The sequence below is a fragment of the Agelaius phoeniceus genome, chromosome 2 (genome assembly GCF_051311805.1).
Source record: "Agelaius phoeniceus isolate bAgePho1 chromosome 2, bAgePho1.hap1, whole genome shotgun sequence".
Lineage (NCBI taxonomy): Eukaryota > Metazoa > Chordata > Aves > Passeriformes > Icteridae > Agelaius > Agelaius phoeniceus.
This window is the reverse complement of record NC_135266.1, coordinates 88,965,586-88,986,262: the sequence shown is the minus strand read 5'-3', so window position 1 is coordinate 88,986,262 and position 20,677 is coordinate 88,965,586. Positions and strand designations below refer to the sequence as shown.

The window sequence follows — 20,677 nt, the reverse complement described above, 5'->3', positions numbered from 1 at the left end:
TAAATGCAAAGGCAAGAGATCATCTGCACAAGAGCCTGGCCTGGCAGTTCTGATGGCAGAGAAGTTTGAAAGGGAATGGCAGATTATCCTCCAAAATAGATATCTGTCTACTTTCACAACCTACTACAATGAAGGTCACCTACATTGCCTCTGTGGTATTACTACCTGTCCTTTTACCCATCCAGATTTCAAATTTCTATTCATTTTTCACTTGTCTCCATGTCTTATTGCTATTTATAGCAGTAGCTTAAAATTCAAGCAAGTAGTCAGTACCTTAGAAAATTACAATCATGTCTGCAGAGTTGCATTTGTTTGTTTTTAACTCTGGTTACTGCACTTATAATTATTTAGCCACTTTTCAGAAGACACTTATAATTCAGTTTTCAAAACTTTCCATTAAGATGATGAGGTATTTCTGTTTTGGTTTGGTTTTTTTTTCCTAAATACCGTGCTTCCAGAATTGCACAACTTCTGGAAATTTCTGTCATCTTTGTGGAATTTTAGAGACAAAAATAGGGAAAAGAATTCTATAAATACAGTAGTTTATTTTGGCAGCTCTAAAAAAAGTTCTTCAGACTTATCCAATGTCAGTTTTGTATATGTTGTCAATGGTTATATTGTTTGTTCCAGTGAAAAACCAGATTGAACAACATGCAATAATTTATTGATGACCAGATAAGCACAGAAAAGCAGAGAAGGAAGAAATCAGGCAATGTTAGTGTTGAGTAGACATTTTATCAATTTTTAAACATATATAACATTTGCAAAAATGCAACCCTATGATTCTCTTGCTTTTCTTTGAAAAGTTTTAAGATAAAATTTGGCCAGGTCAAATTTCTTACCAGCTATGCAAACAGAAGCTTGAAATAAAGATTACACTCTCTTTCTGCTCAGCTGATCACAATTCAAATAGAAAACCTGCTGTGGTCAGTTTATAGATATTTCATGTCAGTCTAGCATGATACTACACCAACATCTTCCCCACAGGCAACAGAGTCACCAGAGGAGAACTGTCAGTGATAATTTCATTTATGCTGGCATGAATCTGAATGGATTTTTCAGCAAATTGCTTGGACAGAAGGATAACAATTTAAACTCAATTGATAATGAGTGCTTAATTCTCTCAGTCTAGCAAAAAGGTTCTTGTCTAAAGAGGAGATAGCCTAGAAATACAACATGCCATTTCCCTGATTCAGGGAGGAATTTAATTGATAGAATAAACAAGGAGCACAAACTAGGAGCAGGAAGGACACATGTAATTATTAAGCTAGGAAATGCCATCCATGTCCATCCAGGAATCAGCTACTGAACCTTGGAGACCACTGACAATTACTTCATTTTAAAAAATTACCTACAAATCAGCAGACATCTAAAGAATAGAGAGGAAAATGAAGTATTACCAGAGGGAGCTGGGGAATTTTCTGTCCTGTAAAGTACCATCACTCTGAGAATAGCTGCCTCATTAGCAGTATTTGTGTAAGAATGGCACTGACAGGTTGACAAAGTAGACACTGTATGAATACACAGAAATAGTCCTCATTCCATGAAGCACATATACTCTGCAAAGCCAAGGCAGACAAGGCATTATTATCTTATTTTATAGTTGGGGAACAGTGATAGATAAGGATTTATTGACCATTTAAGATCGCTCAGGAAGTACATGCAGGGCCAAAATAAAATGAGGTGGATATAAGCATGCCTGAGCAGCACCTGCATCAGAAGGCATTTTATTTAAATAATTGGCAATGCTTACACTTCTATACTCACACAGAACATTGGCTGTTCCTGGACACTCACAATATGATCTGAATACTCTCTCTTGTTGTGCTCATATGAATTCTTGATCACTGAATCAAGCTAAGCTACAGAGAAATCTGTTATAATGGAGTGTTCCTTCTGGATCCTCTGCTAAAACAAATCAAATGGACTTCCAGAATCCCTGTGCTCATTCCATTCTTCCTTTTCATGGGGTATAACAAACACACTGGAACTACAAGTCTTCTCAAATGATAACTCCCTTCAGGCTGCCATTATTCCTTTTAAAAATTAACTGTGCTGCCCACCTTGCAGAGAAGTTATGTGACAAGGGCATTATAATGGGAGCCCTTGGGTTTCTGACCAAAGCTGTAGTACAGTACAGTGCTTCTAAGATGTGGGACTGAAGCAAAGGAAGGGTTAATACAGCTGGGCTGAAATGGCCCCTGAAAGTACATGTTCCTTTCTGACTATAGAAAAAACTGGGTAAAACCAATCCCATCCTGTGAGACATTGAAACAGTCCTTAAAACTGTTGGACTTCAGGATCAACAGGCTAAACTGACTCTGCACAGCAAGAGCTTGTTTTCACCAAATATGGCTATACAAATTAGTATCAGCTCAGCACCTAGCCCTGTGTATTTGGGATCATTTGTGAGTAATTCATGGGATTATTCACAAAACAAGTAACTCAGCTGCATACACTAACAGAGACAGTGGTAAGTGGTTTCACAGGAATTACATGGCCATTTAGCAAGAATTAATATTTCATTAAAATTCATGGTTATTATTAGCTCAGCAAGCAAATTATTATAATTTAATTATATCTATGCTACTTTTCAACTAATCCATTGCCATTAATCACTCCTTCTCTTATCTATCTCAGGCAGCACATTCAAACATTCAAGTGAGTCATTCAGATCCATTCATTTGATTATAACCATCTTATTTGACAACTTTTTGTTTTACTTATGCAAAACATTTTATTTTCTTACATGACATGTTAGAATTAATAGCCTGGTGGGCTGTGAGCTCTATATACTAGAGTGATTCATCTTTGTTTTACTAGTGCAGTTTTTTTAGAGCAAGATGACATGCAAGACACCTACTCTCTGTCCATTTAGCATTTATGTGTCACTTGTTTTTTTCACAGAAGGATTCACCCTGGACTCCCTCCTAGCTTCCAGAGCCTCAGAGTTATCTGCATTTCCACACACACAAGAAAATAAAGTTGATTTCCTAAAGGGAGATCCTTTGGGGGATAAGTTCAAGGCTGATAATCCTCTCAGACAAAAACCAAATAATGGACACAAACCTGAATAGGGAGGTATAATTTCAAAAGGCTATATGAATAATCAAAATAAGATAAAAAGAGATCTGGCCCTAATTCTTTCCCTTACAGAGAAGTGCCTAGCAGCAACCTTTCCTGGAAGAACAATTTGGTTGCCCTTCAAATTTTGAAAATACCCTTTTTATTACTGGCAGTAAATCGATCATCAAAAGCAAAAGAGGTAAATATGTGAAATCCAGCCAACTGTTTAATTTAGGTATATTCCTACCAATTTGGTGAATATTTCAGCAATATTTCGATTACTTCTAAATAAATGAATATTCTGCAGGCATTCATGTTCAAACTATAAGCACTGTATAAAGAGATTCAAAGGGAAAATTGATGGGCATGGTACACAAGAATATAAACAAGTATCTGGTATTTGCAGTCCCTTGATTGCTTAAATTATGCCCATGGATCACCAGTGCTCTGGTAGATGCAGACTGTTAACTCTACTTATTTTATCTCCTTGATGGAAAGTTACTAAAAGTAAACATGTTTTCTACTCCTACCACAGGAGTAACAGATGGTCTTCTTTGGTTTTACAGGAGGTAGGAGGGAGAAAAGGTCCCCAAATTATCTCTATGTTAAGAATCCTTTCACAGGGAAAAGGGAGGAAAAAAGAAGCAGCAAGGGAAAAAATAGAGAAAAAGAGAGAACAAAGAGAAACGAGACACAATGAGATTGAATTCTTAAATATTTTTCTTCTCCACCCACTTTTTGGTTTGGTTTAGGGTTTTTTATTTGATTGCTTTGGTTTTAGGGTGTTCTCTATCTAGGCAGTGTTGTAAGTACTATAAAATTATCAGCACTTACATCACTGAAAGCTGAATTGAAGAGTGTGATGGGTTCCTAATCCTAAAAGATACCTATCTGGCTAAGATTAATCTGTATTTCTATGAATTTAGAAACATTGAGACTCCATTTTAAAACCTTCACCTTCTTGCCTTGTAAGGAGTTCCCAAAGCACAGTACCTTTGCAAGATGGTCTCCCATTCCCATCGGGACCTCGCGCTCCTTTTCGTTATCGGTTTTGTTACCCAACAAAAGAACAGGCACATTCTCCCCAGTTGCCTCCTGCAGGATAAACAGCAAATTTCAGCTGAAGTGCTGAATTGAAAAGATCACAGATTAAGAGGATAAAAGCTAACGAATGTCACACTCTAACAAGACATTTAAGACTTCACACAAACCAGGTATGTGCCACTTTGCTTACAAATATGTCAGGAATTGAAGTTGGATAAAAGACATGAAAAAGACATAATGCTAAGGTTACACTGACTTGGGATTTTTTCTAATAACAGCACAGAAGCTCATTAGACTTTATATTAAAATGGGAGAGAGGAAACCACCATGCTACACAGGCTCAGATATTATGTGTTTACAGCCACTGCTTTTCTAATTACATGGCCAGGAAAAATAATGGCAACACCTGGGTGCTATTATGCCAAAGGAATTACACGAAATAGTGAAGAAATACACAGAATAGGCCCCCAAAAATACACAGAATGGACAGAAATCAAAATCCATTCTGAAAAGGGTTATAATTATCACAGTGAGTGCTTTCATTAGGTGGGCTGAATGCTACAGCAGTAAAGGGACTTGGCAGTATGTCCAACTTAGCAATAGTTTGCAGCAAACAAAAATTAGTTAGTAAAGAAGAGTGAACTATTAGAGCTTGGAAAAAAGTTTTGACCACAATATTCCATTTTTCTGAATCAAAATCAGCAATGCTCCTCTAGCTTTTACCATACTGAATTAAAACATGCCACTTATTTATTAAGATCATATAATTAGCAAGGGCCTGTTCTTCCCAAATGCATGCTAATAGTACTTCAGTAAGGCTACTCATATCTGGAAAAACTATGACTGTTTGGAGGCATTTAAATGACTGAGTCCTAATCTGAACTCCCAAAGCCAGCTCTTGGCTATTCTGGAAACATAATAGTATATAATAATAATCATAATAATAATCATAATATATATAAAAATATTATAATAATAGTGTGTTATACCAGAGCACATGCCCAATAAAATCAGACTAAATGATCTTTGCATATTGATTTGTCCCTTACTTTTTCAGCGTGCAAACAGGCAGTCACACTTCGTTCTTGCTACAAGTCAGCCTTTTGTGGCAGCTGCCTCAATTTTATTTTTACTCTTTGTTCTGGCCACAAGCAAATTCCGTTGCTTAGGCTATTAATTTGTTTTAATTTTTAATTAATTGATGTCAGTCAGTGATATGGACTATGATTTCCTTTTCAAGTGGTTGAAAGGATGATCCCCAGAAAACTGAACTGTCTTTCACAAGGCAGTTTCACAGCACTAATGTAGATTACATAGTTCTAAATTTATGGCTTATGTTCACAACATATTCTATTTTCCATGAGCTACACACTTGGTTATCAAATGCTAGTGATCATCAGTGATCACCAGACCACCATCACTGATCCAAAACACCTCTCAGTGCTAGCAGTGATCCAGTGGGGGTCATTAGCTAAGCTCCCTTCATGAGAAATCAGAGAAATCCATGTTGGGACTTTCCCACCATTCATTCAAAGTCCTTAAAACCCTGGAACTATGATTTTTTTTTTTTCATAGAGATAGAAATGAAAACCAACTTCACTGGCAACAGTGCAGACCAAACTCACAAGCAAAAATGTAATTGTGACATTTTTGAAACACGGTCCTTTCTATTTCACCCTGCTAACAGCCCTTGTTCAGAAGAAAAATAGAGATTGAAACCAGGGTTTGGATTTCAAGTTATATCAAGTTACCTCAATGCTTATCAGCCACTGCTTGACAGCTGTGAATGTGTCTTTTGCTGTTATGTCGTACATCACAATGACACCATCAGCTTTTCTGAAAAACTGCTTGGTGATGCTGCGGTACCTACAAGTAAGAATCGGGTTACAGCTCTCTTCAACAGAAGCAACAATCTGACAAATTTAGAGTAATTCCTCCATACAAAGGCAAATAAATTATTTGGAAAAAAAAATTTAAAATAAGAGTATTTTTTAAAAGAAAGTGTTTGGAAAAGCTCCCCCTGCCTTCTTTAACTGATTCTGGGTTAGGCAGGATAATTAGCTGCATATCTCACCTTCTCTCACCTCTTTCATTTTAAGCTTGGAGGAGAAATTTCCCCCTCACTTAGTGCTCTTCTAAAGCTAGCTAGGTTTTTGGAGACCTTTTTCCAAAGCTTCATATAGAAAATGCAGATTGTCATTATCATCCTTGCTTTTAGTAATACTATTAGAAAGTTACACAATAGGTAAGGAGATGGGGAAGGAAATGACCACTGAAGTCTTACAAAATCCTGGAGTTCTACTACAATGGTATTGCTATAGTAAAAAAAAAATAAAAAATAAACTCATCTTTTTTATCCATTAAGGTATTTTCTAATATAGAAATAATTCTAGGTGCATTTTAAAATCAGTCTTCCTCCTAAAGAAACAGTGCGGCACTAAACTTTTCAGAGCTTAATTAGTGCTGCAAGGGAATGAGCTAAACTGTGAATCCACTGGCTCTATTAGAAATGTTCCTATATTTGTTCCTCTCCCAAGAGCAGGATTAGGTCCACACTTAATGACCTTCAAACAGATGATTCAAGGAAGACCTTAAAATGCATACAGGTTTTGACTGGCATGGAGTTAAATTTCATCATACTGTCTTCGTTTCAAACAAGGAGTTTTGCCACTTCCATCCCTCCAATTCCCTCCTCCATCCCATCAGATGGGGGAGTGAGGGAGCAGCTACACAGCTGGGCTGACTCCCAGGGTTGAACCATAAGAGACCCTTCCTCACCGTTCCTGGCCAGCTGTGTCCCAGAGCTGCAGCGCTACCTGGCTGTGATCTACCGTGACAGTTCTCACGTTGTAATCCACACCTGCAACAGAAAGGCAAGGTGAGCTGTCTCTTTACAAGCTGTTTGATCAGTGAAAACTGGATCCAGCAAATAGCAACAATTCCAGGAATGTAAAAAGATAGGCACTGCATTAAAAATTATGTCCAGAGTCTCCAGCAATCAGAGGACAAGAGCTTTTATTTGCTTCAAGTCCTTCAGCAATACCAAATGGTAGTAGAGTAGTTCAGTTTTGTAAAATATGCAAGATAAGTCACTTTCCAAATCACAGAACACAAGTCAATGGTCCATCTGACAGTCCAGAACAGTCTAAGCCATTTTGCCTGGAATTGACTGTATGACATCAGTTGTGTGAAATCTGTTAGTTTAGTCTGAGCTAACCACATGGGAGCCTTCCACAGTTAGGGGAAAAACACAAGGCATGGCACAGGGAACAGTGGAACCTAAGATAAATGAAGATAGGTGGACTGAACATGTGGAGAACATCTTCTCCTATTTATAATGTAGAAGATGAGCTCAATTCCCTTAGGTTAGTGGACATAAAAATTCATTTATTTAAACTTTTAAATTAAGCCTCTCCCAATTCCTCTAACCTCTGAAGATGTACGTATTTTCTGGATATTTATAACAATAATTAGAGTTTAAAATGTTAATCAGTCACTACCTCCTCCTAATGACAACCTACATATTTTTGGTATCAAATTGAACTGTATCATAAAATCCCAGAATCATTGAATAATTCAGGTTAGAAGGGATCTCAGTAGGTCAGCAACAGTATCTTTGGGGCCATTTTCCACAAAAATGGGATTTTTACCAGTGGCATCAATGGAGAAGCGTCTGTGCCTGCTTAGATTCCTTCAATAGGCAATTAAAAAACCTGTATGGACAATATATCTATTGCTTGTATCTCAAGGGAAGAAATTTCAACTATTCTGTAGAAAATCATTGAGAACACTTCTCTCCATATTGTTCACTTGACTTTTCCACTGTTTGTACCTTGCCAGCCATAGCTCACACCTGTGAAACTCATTGATGTGAACACTAAATCAAAGCTATGACAAATGTCTTTTTGCCATTTTCTTTGCAAGAACTCTGGATGACCAGCCAAAAGAGGAAAGAGTTCAGACTCATTCTTGTGTTTTTCCTCTGGAAAATTGCTCACACTGTGTAAGACCTCAGAGTCTAGAGAAGTGTATGAGCCAATTACAGGACAACATGGACAGGACACAGCTTTTAGATCAATAGGATACATGGACAATTTCAGATAGGTGTCCAAGCCCTCATTCCAGTTAATGAAGATACAGTCAGTGAAAAACTAGGACATTACTAAGCTCACCTTGAAGTAGTAAGTCTTATTTCATATATGCTGCAGAATAAGTAAGGTCTCAATACAGGCTAAGCATAAAGAATCTGGTCATTTAATCCAGCTGCATTGCAAGAACCTATACTTGAGTTCTTGTACCTTGATTTTGAGTCTGACTTTGGAAAGCTTGGTCTACAATTTTAGGCAAGGTAAGAAGGTAGGCTTTGAAAATTTTGGCATTCGAAACATGGTCTGACATATTTTTTTGGTGATTAGTATAATGCTAAATGATAGGTGATTCAGATATTCTACTTTCTCTATAAAACAAAATCAGATTACTTAGAGGGATAGCAATGAGATATGAAGGTGGGATTGTTAGTACACTGCAGTCCAGAGGACAGGATATGTGCTTCAGAACTGTGAGATCTACAAGGAAATTCTAGCTTCACAGAAATCAGTAGATTTTTTCTGATTTATCTCACTGCTGGCCAGGATTTCAGTACAGAATCTACTCTGAAACTTCTCCATCAATTATGAGCTTTCCAGTTTAGGAGAACTTACTTTGCATGTCCTACTTTTACAACAGCTGTATGTTTCTGTTTTATTATACAAGGCCTGATCTCAGTAGAAAATCTTAAGTACTGTCAGAACAAAAATAACAATAGTTGTATTGTTAAACTTACCTACAGTAGCAGCTGTGCCTGGGAAAAAACGATCTTCACAAAATCTTCTCAAGAATGAAGTCTTTCCAACACTCGAATTGCCCACAAAAACGATCTTGAATAAGCGTTCTGGAACAGAGTTTATTCTCTCCTCCTTCAAGTAAGAGCAAAAATTAGCCTCCAACTGTTCTTTTAATCATGTTGCCTCTCCAGTTAAAGGCTGATATGGGGAAAATAATAGATTTTATCCTATCCTTCATTACTCATGAAGCAATATTCTGTTTCTTAAAATAACTCAGCATTTCAGGTGTTTGTCATGCATCATTCCAGATCATCCAAAGTGCAGTGATTTGCACTGAGCTCTGGAAGTGTACTGAATATGAACCTTTACATTAAACTGACAAAATAAACCAGTTTATGTTCATGGCCACAAATCAAAATTTATAAAGCTTCACACAGCTCTGCTCAGTAGCTTCATTCTATATCAGTGTCACAGAGGAAGCAGCACATCTTCATCTAGATACCAGAAGCAAAGTCATAATTTTTTTGCTTATGCTACCAGATTCTTCTCTCTGCTACCACCATAGAGCCAAGAACTTCCATCCAATTACTGCATTTCTACATCTGTTTAACATTACAGGGAGAAGCATTGAGGAAAGACACAGACAGAGAATTAGACCAGTTAATCAGGCTGTAAACATTCAGCTATGTTTCTGTCATTTCGCTTTTTAAGCAGAAGGAACAACAATTTGTTCTGCTTATCCAGGTTCTGTTTACTGCAGGCTAAGCTAAGTGGATGCTGGAGAGAATATTTATATCCTCTATCAAGTAGGTCATCATTCTTTTGTATGTAAATCAGGAGTTGCTTAGGGAAGCACTTGTAGCACCAGTTGGTTTGCAGGGTCTCTTACTGGTCTCTTCTATTTTGTGTAAAGTTGAAGGAAGAGGGATATAGAAAGTTTTGCTTTCAATGCTGCAGAAGGAGAGAAAGATCATGGATGGTCCTGACATTAGTTTGTTATGGTGCGGGTTGTGAGGAGGGGAAGGAGGGGAAGGAGGGGAAGGAGGGGAAGGAGGGGAAGGAGGGGAAGGAGGGGAAGGAGGGGAAGGCCCTCTGCCAGTCATTTGATGTGCAGGATCGATCCATGTCTTCATGAAGACATCAAAACTGAATTCACTGCCCAACAGTCCTTTGAATGAGATATTGAAGTCTACACTTGGAAGTGTTTTCTACAAATATACAGAAGTCTTAGAGAAAGAAGAAGAAATAGAGAGCTGCTCTTGATGGAAAAAAAAACCCAAACAACAAAGGCTTGAGCTGCTGTCTCCCTTCATGTGAAAAAAAAAAAATTCACTCTGTAAATTTTGGGGACAAAAAATACATGTTTCTTTCATGAGCTGGGCTTATAGCCCACCACAATTATAGAAAGGTTTCTTATTTTCCTTTTCTATTAAAATTCCAAACCCCACAGCAACTATAGGCTACTAGTAGCACGCATTTATACAAAGCACATTCTCAGTCCTGATGAAAACCATTCCCAGCTTATTAGTCTGTGTGCTCTGGGAAATAAAACAAGCTAACATACAATCACCAGCTTGGCAGTATTAACACAGTGCTTCTGAGAACCATAGCTAAATATATGGACTACATGACCTGAAATACTTTGTCCCTGGTGGACATTCATACTCCAGTAGCACTAAGACTCAAAGACCCCAGAGGCCTTCAGCTCCATTCCCAACACAAGAACATAAGAATTCATTTTTCACTGAGATGTATCATGAAAATAACCTTAATAATTAAACTTGATTACAAATCTGCATCTGAACACTATGCTAGGGGATAAGCTACTCCATAGTCTGCTTCAACAAAGTGCTGATGGGAAAATGGAATAGCAGTAGGATGATAATTTATTTTAGTTTACAATGCAGTCTGAAAAAGTCTTCCCTAGATGTGTCTTTTGAGTAGTCTTTATAAAAAAAGTAGCCAGGTAAAGTAGCACACCTAGCTTTTGTACATTTAACACAAATGTGGGAGATTATACATATAAACATAATGGTTCATATTCCATATTGAAAGTGAATCTCATGCAGAAGTTTTGAACAGAAAATCCTGCTTTAATTTCCATTAGGATTCCTTCAGGTATTGAATATATTCCTACAGGCTTGTCCTAGCTGGATAGGATGACCTACCTGGCTTTTGTCATCCTAATGTCCAGTGATGCCATGCTTTGAAAATGTGACACAAAGTAAGTCATACAGCAAGCAAAAAGCATGCACTGAATTAAAGAATTTCAAACTATGAGGTTCTTTTCTGTACCCTCAATGACTTATTAAAAGGTACCACTTAGAAATTATTATGTAACCATGGCATAATTCTATCATAATTTTTAAGATATGCTTGCTTCTTCTAAAAGAACCATATAATTATGACCAAGCAAACCAATTTTTCCTATACTTTAATCTTTTTAATATGTGCTTCAAGAATCTAAAAATGAGTAATCCTTAACAATGATTCTAAAATTGGAAAACAAGCACAGCTAGCTCTGAAGAAATAGCAGTGCAAAAAGAACTTTATACTCCACAGAAATGTACCTTCCAGCATACTGTTTTAAGGATTATTACTGAATGGTGAATTAATTGCTAACACACATATACAAGCTAGAGCTGAAAAAATATAGGATTTCCATTTGCTAAATAAAAGTATTTTCAATGATAATTAAAAAGTCATGATAATCCACTCATTATTCCTCAGATAATGTAACAGCTACCAAAGCTGACTCAAAAGTATCAGAATATGAGAAATATCACCTTGAGGCAAAAAAAAAAAAAAAAACAAACAAAGCCAAACAACCAATTTTTTTAAATAACACTTATTTTTTAAGACGATTTCTGCCTTCCACAGACAATTTCTGCCATCCTCTGTTACAAGGCTTAACTTCACTTTCCCTAAGCAGTCCTTCAAATGTATATCTATGCACACATTGTCTGCAGTTACCACTCCTTTAGGTTGAGTTTCCCTTCTTTGCACCTTCAGCACTTGTCTGCAATACGTTTTCATCCCCCACTTCATGCAATGGCTTAATTTGTCATGTTTCAACTTAAAGACAGAAAACCAAATAATTTTAGATTCTAGGTATAACACATTAACATATGACACCACCTCATGGCATCCAAGGTCCTTCAGAACAGAATAGAACAGAAGAGTTCCAGTTGGATGGGACCTACCTGGTCCAACTCCCTGACCACTTCAGGGCTGACCAAAAGTTAAAGCATGTTATGAAGGGCATTATCAAAAAGTATCTTAAACACTGACAGACTTGTGGAATGGACCACCTCCCTAGGAAGCCCATTCCTGTGTCTGACCACCCTCTCACTAAAGAAATGCTTCCTGATGTCAAGCCTGCACCTCCCCTGAGGCAGCTTTGAACTATTCCCACACATCCTATTGCTGGATCCCAGGGAGAAGGGATCAGCACCTCCCTTTCCCCTTCCTCTCCTCAGGAAGCCGCAGAGAGTAAGGGAGTCATCCCTCAGCCTATTTTTGCAAACTGGGACAAACCCAGAGCCCTCAGCCACTCCTCAGAGGACATACTTTCCAGCCCTCCCACCAGCTTTGTGGCATTCCTCTGGATGCATTCAAGGACCTCCACATTCTCCTTAAATCACAGGACCCACAACTTCACACTCTACTCAAGGTGAGATCTCCTTTGTCCTCTTACATTTGACAGTGTTTCCTTCCCTACAGGCTGCTCTCTAGAAGATGATGATGAATGTTCCATTGATTGCTCTCTGGATTTGTTACTCATTTCTGTCTCAAAAGTATCTTCATCTTCTCCAGTCCATCTGCTCAGCTGCTTATCAACCAGCCTGTCAAGAAGCTGGGGTAGGTGATCTTCTTCAATTGATATTATTCTTTGGAGATGTGATGTTTTAGGCATTCCTCCAGTGACTCCAGCATCAGGCTCTTCAGAGAGACCTCCATTCAGTCCAGCAGAATTCCTTCTCTTTGAAATACTGAAAATATCATCTTCTTCAAATGAATGGCTAGACAGAGAAAGAAGTGTATCACAAAAATATAATGGACCTGCTATTTGATTCTGAATTTAATCTGAATAACTGAATTTAATCTCCCATGTTTTTGATTAGTCACAGCAGGCAGAGTCATTCCAGTGTCTGCTGAAAAGTCAGCTCATCATACTATGTGTATATATATTGATAATTATAAGCATCATGGGGAAAGCTAATAACTTACAGGAGAAACCTGAACCAGAATGGAAAATATTAGATTAACATCAATTCTAATCTCATAGAAGAGCTAAAGTAAGCTTCTCTACTGTGGTTTTCTCCTTTCCCACCTTCCCTCCTATTCTGGAGGAATAAAAGAAACACCCAAGAGAGATCATTTCTATGTGCAATCTGATTCTCTTTTTAGTAGATAGGATGGACGTGGGTTTGCTTAATATGGATAAAAAAAGTCCAAGTGGAGACTCAGAATTGTACCACATTAACATAGGCTCGTGCTCGTGGGCAAGTTTTTGTGTCTCCCAGCCTACAGCCATCCACAGTGGGGAAATCTCTTGTCTTTGCAGACAGCACACTTGTTTTATGTTAAAATTTGGTTTTTCATTTTCGAATTTCTTAATGAGTACAGTAATCTTATAGTGACAGACACTTAAGAAATACACTCTTTGAAAAGTTCAAAAGTATCAGAAAGGAAGCATTCCACATCTTCTTTCTATAAGCCTCATCATACTCAAACAGGGAACACGTGAAAAAAAGCTCCTACCTGTTTGGCTGCATCTTGCCCTCTATGTATTTCCCAATGATAGACCCTGATCTCTGCTTCCAGCTGGCTTTTGGAACAGTTGTTTTGCATTTCTGCAGAAATACAGAATACTTCTTACTGATTTACTTCTGGTGCTCGTTATGGTTAACTACCCTCATTCCAAATACTTAAATAATGCAATGCAAATGAAAGAAAAAAAAAGCAGAAGTACTAGAGGTATAAATGTTTCAGAATTCTAATTGATAAACAATCAGAACAGGAAATTCCATATCCTGCAAAAATGCATCTGCTTTGTAAATAAAACAGCACAATGTTATGGAAAAAAAAGTAATTTTTTTTTTTTTACATGAGCAGCTTCTTGTAGACTAAGAACACAAGCAAATATAAACTAAATGGCCTTAGTCTCCTTACACCAGGGTACTTCTAGAAGATCTTAGGAGTCCATTTTTGGCCGCTGCTTAAAAAGTTAATAGGATCTGCTCTTACCCCAGCCTCAGGTACTGAGGTACTCAGGTACTGATTCAGGTACACCAGCTATTGTACTGTTGTATAAATGCGTCAGGATATTACCGACTCTTGACTGGGTAAATTAACACATTTAATTGTTCCATTTTTAGGTTATTTGCTCCTTTCATGATTGCATCCTTTGTTTCTTCTAAAACACATTAATCTCTCTTCAGAGAGATTAGCTCCAAATTTATAATTCTCAACTCTTAAAATTGTTTAGCAAATTAAAAAATCTTATTTTCAAGTGAGAAAAGACGACAATACAAATTAAGAACAGGGTAAGATTTAAGGGGCATGAAAGTCCATCTCCTGCACAGCCTTCTGTTCCCCTTCTTTTGAATCTGTTCTCATTTGTGTCTGCCCAACACTGGGTTTGAAAATAATAGTTGGTTACCTGCAAAAATATGTCACGTTCATCCCTGAGATGTTTGTTCCTCTCTCTGCAAAGAAAATACAAACAAAAGAAACACTGAAGCCAAGTATTTAGAACTGCTGACTTTTCTACTCCACTCTAACAGACAGACTGGACAGTTAGCAGTGCAAACCTTTCATCACCCTTTATTTATATTCTCACCTCAGCCACTTTCTTGCCTGGACTATTGATTCTCCAGCAGGGCTATGCTGATTAAAGCCAGATGGGATCTGGATCTCTTCCTGTATTTTATCTAAACAAATGCCTTAACACATAGAAATCAGTTGTGGTCAATATGCCTTCACGTACCATAAATTAGAATTTTTAATGATTTTCACGGTAAAGATGACCTCTTAATGTGGAGAGGGTGCAATGAACACCATCTCTTGTTCATCTGCTGACAGCTGTGAAAGCCAATTATTGTGGCAATTGCAACTGCCACAGAAAAGTCACCCTAGGAAAACATCCATCTTCCATCCTTTGTGCAAAAACAATGAAAGTGTCAAGAAACAGATACCCCAGGCAATCAGCAAGCTCTGATCAGATCTGACAGCACACCTGCTTAGTACATCATCTATTGTCTCCATCTGTTGCTGGCCTGGCCACAGGAGAGACTGAGCAGCCAGGGTGAATGAAAAAAACCTCTCTTGCCAGATGTTTCCATCTATGTCCCCAAAACTTGCAGCAGGCAAGATCACAGAGTGGCCTATGGAAAACACATGCTGCAAAATAAGAGCCTTGCCTCAAGCCTCAAGTGAAATTTTTAGGCAACTTTAAAATGAGGCCTCCTGAAGGAAATGCAGACAATGAAGACCTAGAGGAAGGTGCAACCTACAGCCCAGAGTGACTGACCACTGAGCAAACAAAACCCAACATTGCTTCACATTGAAAAGAGGGCTACAGGTGGCTGAACACAGCTCCAAATTTGAAGTCTATCAATAAAGGAATGTTAGCTATGTACATTTTGGAATCATTTTACAAATATTTTGGGGAAATAATCTTCATTTTGGCTCAACTCCCAGCACTTGAGAAGCAGCAGAGCCTTTCAGCAAGCTCCTGCAGCCAGGCTTCTTCCTCAGAATTAGAGCTGATCAGTGCTGCTCTGTTTTACATTTGACTTTTGGAAAGGAGATTGTCCTACAGCTCTGAATTGTCAAAATGAAGCATATCTTTCAGGTGTGCTGCCCTCTACTCTATGCAAGAACCAACTGTTTAAGAGTCTTTTGTAACCATTTTTGCTATTTCTGTGTCATTATCCTGTGGCAGTTGACATTGACTGGCTGCCAGATGTAAACCCAGCCACTCTCTCACTCTCCTTCCTCAACACCACAAGGGAAGATAATAACATGGAAAAGCTTGTGGGCCAAGATAAAAACAAGAAGGCTACTTACCAGCTACCCATTACAAATGAAACAGACTCAGCTGTAGGATGATGAGAAATTGAGACAAAACTAAAATCACCTTCTCCACAATCCCCTTTCTTCTCAGGCTCAACTTCACTCCTACACCCTCAGCTCTTCTACCGCCTTAACCAATCCTGAGTGGCACAAGGGGATGGGGAATAGTGGGGCTTGTGGTCAGCCCATAACAGCTTCTCTCTGCGGCTCCTTCCTCCTCACAGTTTTCTCGCTCCAGTGTGAGTTCCCTCACACTGGTTATAGTCCTTCACAACTCCAGCACAGATCCTTTCCAAGGAGAATAATCCTTCAGGAATGGACTGCTCCAGCCTGGGTCCCCCAAGGGCCACAATTCCTGCCAGAAAACCAGCCCCTGCTTGGGCTCCTCTCCATGGACCAAGCTCCTGCCACAAGCCTGCTCTTGTGTGGACTCTGCACAGGCTGCAAGGGACTCTGCTCCAGCGGTGCCTGGAGCACCTTCTGCCCCTCCTTCTTCACTGACCTTGGTGTCTGAAGGGCTTTCTCACATATTTTTTTCTCTCTTCTCTCCCAGCTGCTGCGTTGTTTTCCACCCTTTCTTACTGAGGCTTTCCCAGAAGCACATGGGGGCTGTGGGGCTCCACTGTGGCCTGTGCTGTGTCCATTGTGACAGGGCAGCCCTGGCTTCTCTCTGGCACAGAGGCTGCTCTGTGGCACCCCACTGTCAACACCTTGACACCTACACTCACTACATATCCCAACATAATTTCATACTTTAATGGACCTCTTTAGAATTATATAAGAGTTTTTGGAAGAGCAACATTACCTTAAAAAATCCAGCTGCTTCAAAAGTCCTGACTTCTCTCTCTGTAAGGTTTCTGTCACCCGGTACACCTCCCTGCAAAAAAAAAAAAAGAAAAAATTTTTCTATCTATGGTAAGAACACTGCTAAAATGCTTCCCCCTAGGGGTATCTACATTTGAGACCTCAGCTTCTTCAAACTTGTAGATTCTGTTCTGCATGAATGGTTAATATTTTAAAGAAGTTTATTCAGTATAAGGCCCACAGCAGCACAGCAGTACAAGTTAGCAGAGGAAGGAGTAGAGGTTCTTTTTTCAAAAAATATTGCTTTTTAATTTCTTCATCCAGAGAGTTTAATATATGTTGATACTGGCACTTGGAGCATTCAGAACAGATACACTGCTAAAATACTTCTCAGTTATAGCCACTAAAAAACAGGTGACATTTTATCCAAAATTAGAGCTTATCCTGCTGCAGGAACCATATGTCAGGCTCTCACATCTACAATCCCTACAATTTCTTTCCAATTCTTGACACTTATGCAGCCATTTTAACACCATTTACTTTGATTTAACACGATTTGGTGTCTGGCCTTTAATGGTTTTCTTTCGCCTTTCAGTGAAGCCTCAAGTTCTTCCTGTGCACTGTCTGAACATTACACCTGCTTCAACAGCTCAAGTCTTACCAGACTGACACAGATGTTTAAAGCAACACTGCAGATGCAGTTGAGTAGGGCTGAGCTCTAATTCCATAAACCACTATTGAATCCAAAGTGCTTTGTAAGTGCAGTAGTATTATTCAGCAGTCTGACCACTGGGCAGATTTCCTTTGTAGCTTTTAAATCAGATCATTCCATAGTCTTTGCTCTGGATCTGAAAAGAGAGGCCTCAAAGAGGAAACAAACCACCTTGAGGAGGAGTATTTCTACTGTCTACTTCCAAAACACACATCAAACACACAAACCTAAAAATTCTAATCACAGTGGCCATTCTTTAACACTAATTTATCAACAAAGTTAATTATTTTTGCCCTCAAGAAAAATTAAAGAAGTGATAACTTAATAGAGCTTGGCACAAAGCTTAAGAGAAAAATAATGTGACATTTGAACTAATGTTCTGCTCTATCCTGAAATATGTCAACCAGCAACAGCTCTGAATTATATAGTTCATTGCTGCAGTGGGCAGGTCCATCTGTCATTCATGTGCCCTCCATTGGCAATGAGAGGCTTCTCATGTTCAGATCCCTGAACATTTTCTTTAAAATGGACTTGAGTGAACATTTCTGCCAATTACAGCCTCAGAGTAATGATTCTTCTGCTTTGTGCAGAAGGCTGGAGCAAGACAGGTAGCTCAAACTGTCACAAGTCATTTTTATCCCTCAAAATATGAACTGTAAATATTTCTTCTTGATTTTTTTTTTTTTTTATAATTTGGAGTCAGAATCTAAAACCTTCAACATTTGACCGGGAAACCCCAAAATTATGGTTCTGAATTGCCACAAAGAGTTGTGGGAATTGAGATAAGCTAAATTTTATCTTGCTGTCCTTACTAGGCTCACTTTTGATGAAGGAAAAAAAGAAGATCCTAGGTATCTCAGACAGAGTACATTCTGAGAAGCAAGTTTCAGATAGACTCAGCTTTGAGTAGGATGAAGCATCATGTGCCACAACTGTAAGGCATTTCCATAAGGAATTCCATTGGTATCTCAAAACCAAGACACTACATGGATTTTTAATTTAATTTTTAATTCCAAATATCCTCAACCAATGACAGTGGGGAGAACACTGACATTTTGAACACAAAATTAGCAAAAGATTCCATAGAAGCCAGATATGCTACAGAAAACATGCTGAATTACTTGGGGGAAAGCAGCTAGAACTGCACTCAGCTTTGCAAGTGGTTTCTGCTTTTGACAGCACTGGGTACCCTGAGGGGGCTTACTGGCACACCAAGCAAGTGCACAAGAACTGCTGCAGCTGGACACTTACATTTCCTTCTCCTCATGGAGCCTTGATGCCTCCTCCTGAAGCACCTGTAGCTGTTGTTGAGCCAGGCTTAGCTCATGGGATGTTCTCTCCAGCTCTCTCAGCAGCTCCTGGTTAGTCAGCTTCAGCTTGGTGTTCTCTACTTTGGTTTCTTCTTTGCCACTGAGGAGTTGTGTACACTGATGCTCTAACTGGGTGGAAGAAAAGAGAACAGAAAGCATTACAGCTGATTGAGGCTTCTTGGTTTTGAGGATTTCAGTTTGGGTCTTAGAGGTTAGCTGAGCAGGGAGCTATTTCAAAGCCAAAAAATGAATAAAATACATATGGTGCTCTTCCACTGATCTTTGTACAGACATAATTATGTTACACAAAAACAAAGCCATTCCATTCTATGACTGAATTTTATCCAGCTCAAGAACACACCAGTACAAACCATAAAAAAGGTGCTACAGAGCAGATTAGCAGCATTAAGCTGATATTCACATTAGCAGCATTAAGCTGATATTTTAGACCATTTTCCACAAAGATCAGGTCTACACAGAGTGATTCAGAGATCTACCTAAAAACTGCTAGATTTAAATCTGATAGCTGATAAACCTTCCCATCCCCAGCAATATGAACAAGCAGTGACCTTTTTGCCACCTCAGACACATCTGCCAAGAAGTGTGAATTAGAGCCTTTTTATTCAGTTTTTTACTCCCTCTCCAATGTACATCAAAGGAAAGATACAACCTCCCTGTAAAACAAGCAACAATAGACAATAGTGGCTTCAGGTACATAAAGAAGTTCTACCTGCTTCTCCCTGGCTAACTGAGCCAATTTAGACAGCAGAGCAAAACTTCATATTAGGGAAAGCATTGCTGACCTTAAAATACAAAAGTTTTTTTCGGGGTTTTTTTTTTGTTTTGTTTTGTTTTTTCTGTATTCATTTTAAGGACTGTAAAACATCCTTGGTGCATTACAATACCATTTCAATCTTTCAGATCTGAGACATAACAATGTTTGAACTCTCATTTTGCCCATCCCAACAAGCAGAGCTCACCCAACCAAAACCTGTCCTCACCCAGCTCTTCCAGTCAGTTCCTACCCTAGAACACTGCTGTTGTTGCAGTCTTGGTTTTGAATGAGGCCCAGGTAAAAATAAATGCAGAAAATACTTTCTAGCCTGGACTGTGGGAAGTCAGGAACACGTGTAGAGTGGGAGCACTTAGCAGCAGCAGCTTAATGTATTTGCTGAACTGTAGCCTCAGCAGGCTCACATTTCCCATGGAACACTGGCTGGGCATTAGATTACTGCTGAACAAGGTTGGCTTACATGGATAGATTACATCAGTTCCTGAATATTGCTTCTGCTCATCGAAACAACAAAGTTACCCATTAGAAGTAAAAGATCAGCTGCTTCAGGTACTTAAGACAAGACTCATCCAGAGGAGTGGCTTTGGGAGAAGCCAAAAGTGACCATACAAAGATGAACTTTCAAAAAATCTAAGGAGCAAAAAGCTGCAGACAAAAACCTCACTTAGAGAACAGTATGGCCATCTGAAAACTTATAGAGAGACTGTTCTGAAAATGTAACTGCAATGGTAGCCAACATCTGCTCCCAGAATCATTTATGCTGATGTTAGAAATACTTGCTATAAATCCTGGTGCTCACTCTTGTCAGAAAAACAATAATATAATGTGTAAAACGCAGAACACAACAAGAGGAGAAAGGATTGTTTCACAGCAATACAAAGCTCCCTTCTTCCACTTTACCCTTTGAGGGTACAATCCTTTGAGAAATGCCAAACACTATTTTTAAAGCCTTCATCTGAACAACTCACAATACAGACAATAACTCACTAGGGAATGCTCAGCTGGTGGTAGAATGGCATAGATCCTATAGCTTCTAGCTGCTTAT

At 38.7% G+C, this 20,677-nt stretch overlaps 1 protein-coding gene across 1 annotated transcript in view; it reads right to left on the bottom strand.

Moving 5' to 3' along the window:
* Nucleotides 1-20,677, bottom strand: part of CRACR2A (calcium release activated channel regulator 2A) — a 47,058-nt gene that overhangs the window by 6,477 nt on the left and 19,904 nt on the right. Inside the window, exons 7-15 of the mRNA XM_054627994.2 lie at nucleotides 18,781-18,968; nucleotides 16,819-16,890; nucleotides 14,599-14,644; nucleotides 13,698-13,789; nucleotides 12,631-12,955; nucleotides 8,933-9,065; nucleotides 6,889-6,970; nucleotides 5,862-5,976; nucleotides 4,060-4,161 (exon numbers count right to left, since the gene is read on the bottom strand). Coding sequence (XP_054483969.2) covers nucleotides 4,060-4,161; nucleotides 5,862-5,976; nucleotides 6,889-6,970; nucleotides 8,933-9,065; nucleotides 12,631-12,955; nucleotides 13,698-13,789; nucleotides 14,599-14,644; nucleotides 16,819-16,890; nucleotides 18,781-18,968 — 1,155 coding nt within the window. The remainder of the gene's footprint in view (nucleotides 1-4,059; nucleotides 4,162-5,861; nucleotides 5,977-6,888; nucleotides 6,971-8,932; nucleotides 9,066-12,630; nucleotides 12,956-13,697; nucleotides 13,790-14,598; nucleotides 14,645-16,818; nucleotides 16,891-18,780; nucleotides 18,969-20,677) is intronic.